Source organism: Prosopis cineraria, unplaced genomic scaffold (genome assembly GCF_029017545.1).
Source record: "Prosopis cineraria cultivar Desert tree isolate PC_DT_omini unplaced genomic scaffold, ASM2901754v1 PC9, whole genome shotgun sequence".
In the NCBI taxonomy this organism is placed as follows: Eukaryota; Viridiplantae; Streptophyta; class Magnoliopsida; order Fabales; family Fabaceae; genus Prosopis; species Prosopis cineraria.
The window spans coordinates 29,941,540-29,954,852 of record NW_026555340.1 but is presented as its reverse complement, the minus strand read 5'-3'; the positions used below and the strand labels follow the sequence as shown (position 1 = coordinate 29,954,852).

Sequence of the window (13,313 nt, the reverse complement as noted above, 5' to 3'; positions counted from 1 at the left end):
TCCTTTTCTGATATCAATAAAAAGCTACAGTACCAATGTACCGTTTGAGATTTTTGTCAATACTACGTTTGGCCAAAAAAAAAAAATCCATACATTGTTCCCATATCTCCAAATTTAGGGATAAAAAATATCGCGACCACAGTGGGAGTCGAACCCACGACCTTCTGATCCGAAGTCAGACGCGCTAATCCACTGCGCTATGCGGTCACAGATGTTGTAGGTCTGCTTTTAAAAATTATAATAATCTTATCTGATCATGCATCATTAGCATACCTTCCACTGCTCCAAAAAACATGTTCTCTGAAAACACTGGGACGTGAGAACTAAACTTGTCATGCCTTGTTTGTGTTCGAGATGTTATCGGGAAGGATCAAGCAAGGTCCTTATGTTGTGACAGTTTCTTTAAATCAATATGTCATCAATTAATGGCATTTAAAGTATATAGTTTATGCCAAACTTTTATGAGAGTGCTAGTTGGAGGCTTATGATATCAGTAAACTCTCACGTTTCATTCGCATTTGTTAACAAAAAGCAGCTCAGGCATGGAACAATGCTGCTAGTTGATTATTTGATTCAATGTATCCCCCTTGGCTATGTGATGCAGAATGGGGAGGGAAAGGGGACAGAGACAGAAGAGTGAGGATGGAGACAACAAGAAATAAGGGGAAAATAAGACAAACTCGAGGGATTGGGTATGGTTGATTTCAACTTTCCACCTTTAATATTGCTTTCGGGCCGTTAATATAATGCGTATATCAATTACTCGGTTAAGGTGCGTTGGACAAAAAGTGAGACATAACACTATAATCTTGGTGTTGCTGTAGCTTGATTACTAAAATGAAGTTGGCTGCGACCATATAAAAAATTTTTACTGCAAAAAGTGTGTGTATTAAATATTTACGATTCTGTTTTTCAGTTCAAAATAATTAGCTTAACCATTTACTTTGAATTAGCATGCCCGTTTTAGTTAAAAGCCTTGCTTACAAAAACACCTTAATCAAAAGCATGATGCAATCTGCTTGGGTTCAAATAACTTGGCTAATGGATGGCTGAAGTCTGAGCTAATAAGTGATGCAATGCATTATATTTCAACCGACGTGCCCTGTACTCCAATTGGATTTAATCCATTCCTTTTCCTTACAAGATTTTATCTGTCACAATAAAATATATTTCATGTCTCGAGTCATTTATGTATCTCTAATTTCCAGGCCCAGCTTGGAATTTGCAATGTTGAAAAGCATCATGATCTTGTTGATATCCTTGCCTAGCAGTTTACTATTAATCCAACTTGAGTAATCTATACAAGGACTCTTGAATCAGGCGTTAGAAAGAACAAAAAGAAATATTGGAAACAGTTTATTTATATTGATGACCAATTATTGTTTGGTTATGCATATCAATACAAGGAGTCTGATGTATACTCTCAAGATTTTAGCCATATTAGTAGCAATGTACACTAGGGAGTAGGTAGGGACATTATTTGCTTGCCTCCTTATTCATATTTGGATCAAAGAATCTGTGATAGACCACCACTATTAGGGGGAGGGAGTTTACAAGATATGCACATTTTAATGCCTTTGATTCACACACACTTATATTAATGGCTTCTTTATATTATTTTTTGAAAAATTCTTGCAAAGACGTGGTTCGCTACATTATCTATATTTTATTCAATAAAAAGATGCTATGTAAAATGATTGTAAATATAAATTAATTTCATCATAGATGATGATAAAGAGAGTAAATACAGGAAATTAAATATGCACTCTATTTCAAAAACAAAGTCATTAAAATAATTGCATATAAAATTTTATTTAATTGAATTGGTATAATTTTATTGAACAGATCATAAATGATATGGTGTGCCGGATCTAGGCAAAAATTTCTCATCATATATATTCAAGAATATGTGATTTGAAATAAAATATGAGCTTTAAATTGAGTACATTTTAAAATCCTCTAACAATTAAATTCTGGTAAAAAAACAAGAACATACAGAATCTCTAATAATTAAGGCCTCCTTGTATATAGGATATTATCATTTATTGATATAATAAATGCTATTAACTTGAGTAAATATCTAACCACAGTCATGTATTTGGATATAGCCAAAAAATCAATTAAAAAAAAGCCTTGCCGCTATGCAAAATTATAAATACAAGGCAAGAGAAAAATATTTCATAGCTTATTTTCAGGGTAGCCTCTTCTTACACAGCTGAAAAATATTTTTACCAAGAGAAACTGAAGTCACGATTCTTTCTTTCAGTGGTTGATCTGGATGTTATAACTGAGGGCGAAATCAATTTGTGATTAAAGCCTCATCAATGCCGGTGCTGCCAATCAAATATCTACTTGTAGGTAAATTTTCGTATCTACTCCAAAATTCTCATTCAACTATAATGGAATATGGTGTCTATTATTGCTTCTCCGTCATGAAATTTGTTGTCATTGGGTAGAATCTAGGGTTTAAATTCAAAACTATTAAAATTGAGGCATATTGGGTGTATAATTATTGCTAGTTGTCTAAACCTGCTGAAACTTCGACTTTAAGAAAGAGATTTTAAGGCTCTTAGAATACATGTTTGGCGTCTTAAAATTTGAGAGTGAATGTTCTTATACCATTTTTCGTGGTTGTTTTTGTTTTTCATTTTCTAAAGCTGTCTCTGAGAATTTACTTCCACCAGAAGTCTCCCTTGTTTTGTTTTTCAATTACTAAGAACAATAATTATAATAGTTGTCTGGTCTTGCATTTTTCAAATTTATAATGCGTTCTGGTTTTCTTTGCCAATGAAACATAAACTAATCATTTTGTTTAATCAGAAAGGTTTTGGCAGTTCCAAAGGTTAATTAGAGAAGATAGTCAAGATTGAGGATATGAAAATATATTGGGAACATCATACCAAGAAACATGTCATTCTTATTTAGAAGCTCAACATGAAGTATATTGAATTTGTGGATCACTTAGTCATTTTGTAATTAAATAGTGTGTTAGTAAAATCTGAGAATTAATGTATCACACTGAATAGAATTTGGATCTCATTTAATCGCTATATATGTTATTTTATCAATACTTTCACTTGTCCATTGATAATAAGACCGTTATGCCATTATCTGTTTGTTTTTTCTTTCCTTTCACTGCCAAAGTTGTTCTTTCATTGCAGACTAATTATTTCTCTTGTTAGGATCCTATAATCGAGAGAAGCACCTTTACTGTGCATGTGAATTTGCTGTATTGTGCATGTAAGTATCAGTTGCCAAGTCCTCATTGATATCATCTTGGCGCATAAGTGCGGAAGAGCAATTAAGGAGGAATAGTTAGAAGTCATCTAGAGAAGTAAAGAACCAAGAATGGAATGCAATAAAGAGGATGCCATGAAGGCTAAAGAGCTTGCTGAGAAGAAGATTTTAGAGATAGATCTTGCTGGTGCAAAAATGTTTGCCCTAAAGGCTTGAGACTTGTATGCTAATCTTGGTGGTCTTCCTCAACTGCTAGCAACTATCGAGGTTTATGTCTCTGCTGAAAGAAGAATAAATGGGGAAGTTGATTGGTATAGGGTTCTTGGAGTGGACCCAATGGTTGATGATGAAACTATTCGAAGACATTACAGGAAACTGGTTCTAACACTACATCCTGATAAAAACAAATCAATAGGTGCAGATAGGGCTTTTAACCTAATCTCTCAAGCATGAAATTTGCTGTCTGACAAAGAAAAGAAAATCTTATATGACCAAAAGTGCAGTTCATCATGCACGCATGAAGAAACACCGTATGGGAAGCCTTCTGTACCAGCTGGTGGAAATGGTTTCTATAATTCCTTCCATAGTGCTAATTGGAGAGATCGAGACCCTAGGAGTTTTGCTCATCCCAATCCTCCTCATATACCTCCTGTGACCCCAAAGCAAACATTTTGGACCATGTGCAGTTTTTGCAGGGCACAGTTTGAGTACCCTTCAGCCTATCTTAACTGCAATCTTGCATACATGTTCTGTCGTAGGCTCTTTGTAGCTATTGAGGTACCGACCCCATCTATACACAGTAATACTTCATCCACCTCAACAGGAAGAATAAAGAAAACTCCTGCCAAGAACTTATCAAAAAGACTGCATAGATCGAGTCCTTTCTCCTTGCCAAGTGGTATTTCTAGTGTACCAACACCAACTTCATTTTCTGGCACAGTTTCTAATGGTCTCAGGGTATCATCTCAGAATTTGAAGAGAGGGCGTGAGGATAAAACACCTCCTGTCGTGATGGAGGAGGCCTATTGTGGGAAAACTCAAGCTGTTAATACATCCGATGCTGGTTCAGCTTTTCAATCCTCTTGTTTTGGCTCCAATTCCATTCTAAAAAGAGACAGGCCAAGGAAAAAAAAAGGCACATAGATAAGTACAGAGACGATAATGATAGAAGAGAGATAGAAGCAGTAATGGCATCTAACAATGAAGGAGTAAGGATTGGTGATAAGCATGGATCTCATAAGGGTAGTTGTGAGACACGGAGAGTTAATACTACTAGAAACTGCAAGGGTGATGGAATGAAGGATATGCCCCAACTGCAAATAAGGAACATGTTGATGGACAAGGCTCGAAAGGATATTCAAATAAAGCTTAGTGAATTAAGAGTTGCTTCTGTATTAAGGAATTTAGACAAGTCGAGGTATACTAACAAGAAAGTAAAAGAGGACAAAGAGCAGAGTGGGAATGCTGTAAAATCTGGTGTACAAGAATTTCAAGAACTAGCTGATTCAGAAACCAGGGGCAAAAAGTCCTCCTTTGCTGATACAGATATTCCTGCTGCTGAAGCAATTGTTTCTCTATCCATAAGTGTTCCTGACCCAGACTTTCATGATTTTGACAATGACCGCACCGAAAAAGCCTTTAGTGAGAATCAGGTTTGGGCTGTTTGTGATGATGATGATGGCATGCCTCATTACTATGCTTTGATCCATGATATAATTTCTTTAAAACCCTTCAAAATGAAGATTAGCTGGCTTAACTCTAAAAGCAATGATGAACTGGCGCCAATAAAGTGGATTGGCTCTGGCTTTCCCAAGACTAGTGGCGATTTCCGGATAGGCAAGCATGAACTTAAGCTCTATGAATTCTTTTTCTCATAGGGTTAAGTGGAGCAAAGGTAAAAGAGGGGTGATACATATATATTCGAAGAAGGGGGATGTTCGGGCTTTATATAGGAACTGGTCTCTGGATTGGAACGAACAGACTTCTGATGAAATCATACATGAATATGACATGGTCGAAGTACTTGACGACTACAACGAGGGACGAGGTGTGAATGTTGCTTCACTTGTTAAAGTCGAAGGTTTCAAGACAGTATTCTGCCGGCAAGTTGATCCTAAAAATATCAGGAATATTCCCAGCGCTGAGATGTTTTGTTTATTGCACCAGGTTCCTTCATACTTGCTTACTGGTCATGAAGGTGTTATTGCTCCTAGAGGTTGCTTGGAGCTTGATCCTGCAGCTATACCCATGGAACTTCTCTAGGTGGTAACAGAAGCACCAGAGCAGGGAACAGGAATGCAGATCGAAAAATCTTTAGAAGATAGGACAGGGCCTAGACAGACTTCTGGAGAAAATGAGGAGGTCCAGACGTTTCAGATAACCAAGGAAAGGGATTATGTACCAGATATTTTGAGGAAAGCAGTTGCTGTAGCAATGAAAAAGAAGGGAAATATGCAAGAGAATTTGATCGTATATAGGTGGAAACGTACAAGGGGAAATAGAGAGATGTAAAATGGCAAGTACTATGTTAGCGTCACCTCTTCTTGGTCAGGCTTATGCAGAGTTTCTTCCATTTATGGTTTCACAGCAGGGAATAATAGCAGATATCAATCTCACCAAATCCATACCTTACCATCAATAGTTAATATAAATTAGTCCAGAATTTGATGTTTATATTTTGTTTTTTTTAATTTCTCACAAGTATGCTCCATGTATTTTGTTTCTAGTCATACATTAGAGTATGGATTCGGCTCCTCAAATTTGAAATTTGTTTCAATGAGCTAGAAGCTTTTGTTATTGCTGTTGACTGTTGAGTGTAAGTTGTCTTGCAACTTTGCAGAGAAGTTCCCAGCTTTCTCTAAGGATAATTCGAGCCAGCATTTCATTTTGATTCAAATAAATAAAAACAAAAATACATTTAAAAAATAAACTATTTTTTTATCTTGAGATAGTGTTTGGTTGGAAGGAAGGGGAGGTTTTTAAAAAAATTTTCTCCCTTCCAAAACCTCCCCTAAATTTGGGAGAATGCCCTCCTCCTCTCTCCTTCCCTCCTCTCCTCTCCTCTCCTCTCTCCTTCCTCTTCTTCCATTCCCTCCTACTCTCTTCCCTTGAATCAAAGACTTTGAAAATTTAAAATGACCAATGATGCATGAAGCCATGAACTGGGGAGTACTATTTTTTTGGAAGCTTTTTTTAATAAACTAATAAGTGATTGATATTTTCTTTTTCAAAAATCACAGGTAACTTTTGATTAATTTATGCGCATTTATGTAACAAATAGACTGATTGATATCGACATTGATTGAAGTGGTGCACATTTAATTAATTAATTAATAATATTCTAGATTCTGGTGCATAAAACGGAACCTGAATCGATTGTCTTTCTTTATACTTGGTCAAATATTATAATATTATATCACATCTGGTTTACTCCATCGCTATGAAGTTAAGAAGTCTCAAATGTTTCATTCTTGCTTCTTCTTTTCAGGTAAAAAAAAAAAAAAAATTCTTGCCTTTTCTTTTACAAGAATTTTCTCAAAGATTGACAAGCTTCGGGGAGTAATAAAACATTAAAACACAATAAATTACTCCTTTTATTTTTATTTATAAAAAAATTATTTATTTATTTATTTATTTTTTACATAAATAAAATTACTTATTTCAATAAATATTTATTACATATTTTTTAAATTACCTTTCATAATTTATATTAATAAAAAGTGATTAATGCATGTCTATGTTAATTAACATAGGATATTTTATTTTAATTTTTTTATTTTTAAACATAATTATTATAATCAATTAACTTTTTTAAATTATATAATATAATTTTTTTATATATAAAAAGTTGTTCTGTTCATTTTTTGAAAAAGATTTTTTTTTGGTAGAAATAAACAAAATAAAAAGTAAGAGATGATTCACTTTGTTCTTGCATAAAAGTCTCATGCAACACATGATAATATGATGGATAGGTAAGTGGGGGAGGTGTGGCAGTAGGGAAAGATTTATCTGGGGCCAACTCGTAAGCAATAAAGCCGAATGAAATCGCTGTATTAGCTTCCTTAATCTTTGTCCAAAAAGGAAAAATCTCCGAACAAACAAACAGGTCGCAACGGGAAAAAGAAGGAAGGACGGTAAATTAGGGTGAGAAGCAAAACAATGGAAAGAGGAAAGAGGGGGAGACGATAAAATAAAAATCAGTAGCGACCAAAACAGAGGGGGAGGGATCCCGCTTGTCTGGGTTACACCTTATCCCATCCATCCGGGCATCACATTCCAATAATCATCCAATACGAATCCGTTTGGTTTTGTCGTCTGTCACACAAAAATCAGAAATCCCCCGAATCGTCGCTTGCCCTTCGATCAAACCCTCGAAGAAGAGGATACCCATTTGGCCAATTCCTGAGAATCCGTTCCCCCATGGAGAACAACCAGCAAGCCCAGTCGTCCTCGTACCCCCCTCAAACCCCTGCTGCTCCTCCCCCTTTCCACCACCTTCTCCAGCAGCAGCAGCAGCAGCTCCAGATGTTCTGGTCTTACCAGCGACAAGAAATCGAGCATGTCAACGATTTCAAGAACCACCAGCTCCCTCTCGCTCGAATCAAGAAGATCATGAAGGCCGACGAGGACGTCCGCATGATCTCTGCCGAGGCTCCCATTTTGTTTGCCAAGGCCTGCGAGCTTTTCATCCTCGAGCTCACCATACGGTCGTGGCTTCACGCCGAGGAGAACAAGAGGAGGACCCTCCAGAAGAACGACATAGCCGCTGCCATCACCAGGACCGACATCTTCGATTTCTTGGTCGATATTGTGCCCAGAGATGAGATCAAGGACGAGGCTGGCCTTGGTGGCATTGTGGGCACCACGGCCAGCGGTGTCCCTTATTATTATCCTCCCATGGGCCAACCTGCTGGCCCCCCCGGAGGCATGATTATTGGACGGCCGGCGGTGGATCCCACTGGGGTGTACGTGCAGCCCCCCTCGCAGGCTTGGCAGTCGGTATGGCAGACCGCTGCTGAGGATGGATCATACGGTAGCGGCGGCAACAGTGGACAGGGCAACCTTGATGGTCCGAGGTAGGATCTTACCCTTTTGCTTCTTCCAAAGTCCCCAAATGAGTAGCCTTCATTTTTATTAAAACTGAGAGTTACGGGTGAAATTTGGCGCTTTTTCTTGCAGATTTCGATTTTGGATAATTTCGATTGCTATGTTGTTGAGAAACAGCTAGCTTTTCTATTTTTCCTGTTGTTTGGATAGTTTTTTGTGTTTGGAAAAAATTGGAATGAAATTAGAGTGCTTTTGCGTGTTTATCTTTGATGAAGTGACGGATTTTTTCTTCGTTGTTGTGGTGCATGGCAGAGGTTTGAACCTTTTACATAGTAACTTCTGTAAACTACTCAAAATAGCATTTTCTTTATCTGGGATGATATAGGATGGAGGATTTTAAGGCCACCTGAGTCTTCTGTGGCAAACTAGGAGCTCAATGTCATGTTTGTTAGTCTCGTATAAGCACTGGCGTCCTCCTCAACTTTTATATCGTCCATTACCACTTGAGTGTGGTAGCTCAGGGAAGAACTTCAATGAACAGAGGGATTTATGAAAGTAATAGGCCATCATAGGAAGGGACTTATAAGAGCTTCATTCTGAAAAGCTTTTAAACTTCAAGGGGCAAGGTAAAATGTGGGAACGGTCTATATAAAAGTCAGATGTTTTGAACATAAATATAATTATATAAATGTGCTACATATTGCCTATAAGCCAATTCATGAAATTTCGTGATCTTACTTTATATTCATTGCTTTATATTGAACCTCTCTTGTTGATTTTTATTTGTTTCCCAGGAAGATATTAATGCTGTTCTACAAGTGTCTTGCATTCTTTTTATCTCTTAGTCAAACGGATCTTACCCTCCGCTCTATGATATAGGTTAGGACCTTGAGAATAAATGATTTTAGATGCTGGCCATTATCTTTGCTACGCTAGTTTGTCGTATATAACTTGGTTTGAATTAGAACTGGAGGATTAAAGTCAATTGTTTTCTTGAGCTTGATGTTACCTCCCATATCGGAGGGGCTTGGAAAGTGTCTTGAACGTGTAAGCAGGTGCGCTGTACATCTCACTGAGTTAGCTTTTTGGAGAGAGAGTAATGACCCCATTATAAAGTGGTATCAAAGCCGGACCCGGGTTTGTCTAGTCAGTGGGTCCTTTGGGCGTGGGCCATCCATGATGAGGGCGTCACAGATTGGCGGGATAAGTTGTCACTTCCCCCATCAGAGAGACTTGGAGAAGAACTTGGGCATATACGTATGTGCACGGCCCATTAAGTTAGGTTTTTGGAAAGAGATTAATGTTTCCGCAACATTGAGCTAACTTTGATTGTTAAAGGATTTTCCAGCATCAGCTTTACCAGCATGTTCAATTGTTTCATAAAATCTACAATAGTCAGATTAGGAGAGATGTTTTAGACTAAAAGTGTGGTTGACGAGATTTTTTAGTCTATTTTTTATTATCTGACAGTGAAATTCCTGAGAAGATAAATAGAAATGTAATATTCAAATGCAATATTTTTATTGAGTGGTGAGATCTGTAATTATATGGAATGCTAATTTGATGTATTGGCATAATTCATCTTCTTTTCAAGCATCTTATGACTTATCATGAATTACCAGTTATTTTGATTCTTTTTGATGAATTATTCACTAAGCTTTTTCATGCACCATTTGCATACCTTTAGGCTCTACGGTCATTTTCAGAATTAAAATATGCTTTGAAGGAGTTATTTGTTTTGTGGAAACATTTATAGGTTGACCATGTACAAAGATTGATGAATTATTCACTAAGCTTTTTCATGCACCATTTGCATACCTTTAGGCTCTACGGTCATTTTCAGAATTAAAACATGCTTTGAAGGAGTTCTTTGTTTTGTGGAAACATTTATAGGTTGACCACGTACAAAGACGGAATTACTAGATTTAGAGTTGGCCAGTCTGTAATTTTGAGGATGACTGGAACAGTTGATGATGAGAGACTTGTGCATGCAAGTTCACAACTTTAGCAACGGTAGAAAACATGTTCTTTTTCCTCGTCCGTACTTCACACTCATAAAGTGTATATCAGTAAATACTCATTTTGTGGCTGTTGAGGAATCCACCCTCAGCCCCACGTCATATTTTTATATTGTTTTTCTTTCCTTTTAGTCAGGGAAGAGATGAGGATTGAAACACATTTCAATAGCAACCTGATTAGTCTATTGAACTTGTTCCTATCCCTGCCAACCCAAATCTTAAAGGGAGAGAGATCAAAAGCATGTGTCATTGGAACTTAAAAGATATAGACATAAAGTTAGTGATTGTGTAACAAATATTGAGGAATAGAACTGATGTCACACACAGTTATTCAAACACAAACAGTGAGTAAATGGGAGAGGGAAGCAGAACAGAAAATGATATAAAGGAGAACGAGAGACAGGGAAGGAGAGATTAAAGGGGGGGATCTGAAACAGAGAGGGAGAACGAGAAAGAGAGGAAAAGGGGGGCGGGGGAGACAGAACTGAAGGGAGAGAGCGCTTTCAGAAGTTAACTCATAATATTCATTCATTCAACCAAAAGTCCCCTTACAAGAGCAAAGCCTAGTCTATTTAAACTAAAGTTGCCTGCCTATTAAGGAAACTTTAATCAATCATCCATATAAAGCCACTTTTCATATTTCCTTTTACAAAATATTAAAATAATACAAAGGATACAATAGATTAAAATAACACAAGAAAACATATTTCTTCCTAAAATAATAATAATAATAATCTACTAGCCTAGGTTTTTTCAAAATATATTAATTATTATATTTCATCATGAACTGTGATGCTTCTTTATTTTATTGATGTTGTTGATGCGGGTCCTTGGTTGCATCAAGTAATATGAACTGTCATTCCATTAATGGGTTAAGTATATTAGATTTGGAGCACCTCAACACATAGATTATTCTATAGATTTTATTTCCCAGAAAAAATAGTTTGCAAGATTTTTCGACAATGTTTATTATCATTGTTGGATTTGTGTGTGGCTGAGTTCATAAAGTAACAGTTAGTCCTAATTGGTCCTTTCAATTTTAGCAACCATATAAACTGTAAACATGCCATTCCTTTCTTTATTTACCCTTTACAAATTCCCTCTTGATGCAACATTTTTGTTGACATACCGTGAATGGAAAGTTTTGTAGCTCATCATTATCTTTCAGGGCTGTAAATGATGGATTATATTTCAGATCACTATATTAAACTCCAAAAGACGACATTTTTACCCTTGAAAGCATTTTAATACGGGTTCAAGCTAGAATGAAGTTGCTGCATTAATGCGACTGAATCTTCCCTTCATGGAATACCAATAATTTGTTGCTCCGCCTGCATACATCCCTAACCCCCTGGAAAATTTGATATGGTTTCCCCTGAACACATATGAAATGCAAATTTCTGAGGACTATAATTTACTGGTCGAACATGTGTCTCTGCTGCATTACGAGATGTTGATTGTATGAAATATTGTTTCATCATGCATCGGCTTTAGAACTTTTAGAAGAAGAAATACTGGATTGAAATATTTCATTCAGAGATGCGATTAAGTGGCCTTTGTTGATCATTTCTTTTATTATGCTTGCTAATGACCATAAAGGGTGCTGACGCCGTTTGCGATTTCCTTGTGTTTTCTGCAGTTGAGCAACAATGCGAATGATGCAGTGTTGACTGTTGGGGTTATGCAGATGGTGGCCTTGTGCTTGGAGTTTTTGATTGCTTGCGAGAAATGCTTTGTTAACTATTAATTTATACAGGATAACGTTCCAAACCTGTTAACTTGATTTAGCAAATGAACGACATCATAATTTAACTGTTTGATGTACAAATATTCGTAACTGAACGCTGATCCTCTCTGTCTAATGCATGCCGCAACATGTTTGATATGACCCTTTCATTCCCTGGGAAGTATCCTCCGTGATTACTTGGATTTGTGTCTGTCGTTCATGCTTCTTGGTGTTTGATATCTATGGCTGTCTTTTGTTTATCTGTTTGTCGATGAGTCATTAGAAGTTCTACTAGATTTTTTACGATGTAGATGAAAATTAATTTTAATTCACATCGGATCGTATTAGGGAGTCATAACTCATAATGCACTGGTTCTGAAGAGCATTTTTTAACCTTGAACTTTCTTTGAACATTTGGCCCAAAAAAAAAAAATCTCTGTTGGACATATTCCTTAATCCAAGTTCGAGTGGTGTCTCCTTAATGCATCTGTTGTCTATTTTCTCGGCCATGATGTGTGTATCTATTGGTTTATCATTTTTGTAGTTTATTCTTCATGGGAAAGGGAGAAGAAGAACGTGTCGTTTTTCTTCAATTTTTTATATGTTGTGTTTGCGGTCGCTCTTATAATTAATAAACGTGTAGTTTATCTTATTACAGAAATAGTGAAACTTCCAAATATTCTTTAAAATAAAATATTATGTCTTCTTACTACAGGTTTAACATATTTTGATATTTTAATCTGCTTTTTAAGTTTTATCTAAACTAACTTCTTATCTTAATGGAAAATCATGTGTCTTTAAAATTTTACCTAAACAAATCTACACAATTCAACAGGAATAAATATTTTATAAGTAAAATTAAAAAAAATTTATATATTTAGCTTTATATATTTAATATGTTTGTTTTTAATTAAATCAAGTTATGTATCTTGTATAGAGTATTTATTCTATAGTTAATTCTTGTCATTAATTATATTAACATATTAAGATTCACTTATCATGATTTAATTGGATATAAGTATATTAAGTATATAAAGTTAAGTGTACAAGTCTTATTCTAAAATTAAAGCTTAAGAATAACATTAATATTTTAACTTTATAACCAAACAAATCCAAGATATTAAAAGTAGGAGGTCATGTTGATCTATATCTTTATTTATACTTCAAAGTATATTATTACATTTTAAAAGCAGTGCATGATTTTTTTTTTGTTTTGCCAGACTGCATGATAATTTTTAACACTTATATCAATTTACTTGTTGTTAACGAGTTAGACTCACAATATT

The 13,313-nt window shown here is 35.9% G+C and overlaps 2 protein-coding genes, 1 non-coding gene and 1 pseudogene across 7 annotated transcripts; 3 read left to right on the top strand and 1 right to left on the bottom strand.

Moving 5' to 3' along the window:
* Positions 1 to 133: 133 nt before the first annotated feature.
* On the bottom strand, positions 134 to 207 carry TRNAR-UCG (transfer RNA arginine (anticodon UCG)). Its single transcript has one exon. It is a non-coding gene; the product is annotated as a tRNA-Arg (tRNA).
* Positions 208 to 3,348: 3,141 nt separating this feature from the next.
* On the top strand, positions 3,349 to 4,380 carry LOC129319752 (uncharacterized). The gene is made up of 3 exons (XM_054964825.1): positions 3,349 to 3,424; positions 3,494 to 3,615; positions 3,736 to 4,380. Exons 1-3 carry the CDS (start codon positions 3,349 to 3,351, stop codon positions 4,378 to 4,380), a joined length of 843 nt encoding a protein of 280 aa, XP_054820800.1.
* Positions 4,381 to 4,424: 44 nt separating this feature from the next.
* Positions 4,425 to 5,748, top strand: LOC129319751 (uncharacterized; annotated as a pseudogene).
* Positions 5,749 to 7,256: 1,508 nt separating this feature from the next.
* On the top strand, positions 7,257 to 12,197 carry LOC129320575 (nuclear transcription factor Y subunit C-1-like). Of its 5 annotated transcripts, XR_008595807.1 has the most exons (4): positions 7,264 to 8,312; positions 8,669 to 8,909; positions 9,078 to 9,162; positions 11,941 to 12,197. XR_008595807.1 is itself a non-coding variant. In XM_054966092.1 (3 exons), exons 1-2 carry the CDS (start codon positions 7,657 to 7,659, stop codon positions 9,160 to 9,162), a joined length of 741 nt encoding a protein of 246 aa, XP_054822067.1. In that variant the 5' UTR covers positions 7,261 to 7,656; the 3' UTR covers positions 11,941 to 12,197. The 5 variants fall into 5 exon arrangements, 4 of the variants coding, with proteins under 4 accessions (XP_054822066.1, XP_054822067.1, XP_054822069.1 ...); XM_054966092.1 differs by lacking the exon at positions 8,669 to 8,909 and having other exon boundaries at positions 7,261 to 8,312; XM_054966091.1 differs by lacking the exons at positions 8,669 to 8,909; positions 9,078 to 9,162; positions 11,941 to 12,197 and adding an exon at positions 10,177 to 10,306 and having other exon boundaries at positions 7,257 to 8,312.
* The last annotated feature ends 1,116 nt before the right edge of the window (positions 12,198 to 13,313 follow it).

Excerpts from the sequence above, each read along its gene's own strand:
- LOC129319752 (XM_054964825.1), top strand. The coding sequence starts at position 3,349 with ATGGAATGCAATAAAGAGGATGCCATGAAGGCTAAAGAGCTTGCTGAG. Across the intron at positions 3,425-3,493 it reads TTTAGAGATAGATCTTGCTG|CAACTATCGAGGTTTATGTC; the intron begins GTGCAAAAATGT and ends CTCAACTGCTAG. Across the intron at positions 3,616-3,735 it reads GAAGACATTACAGGAAACTG|TGCAGTTCATCATGCACGCA; the intron begins GTTCTAACACTA and ends TATGACCAAAAG.
- LOC129320575 (XM_054966091.1), top strand. The coding sequence starts at position 7,657 with ATGGAGAACAACCAGCAAGCCCAGTCGTCCTCGTACCCCCCTCAAACC. Across the intron at positions 8,313-10,176 it reads GGCAACCTTGATGGTCCGAG|GTTGACCACGTACAAAGACG; the intron begins GTAGGATCTTAC and ends AAACATTTATAG.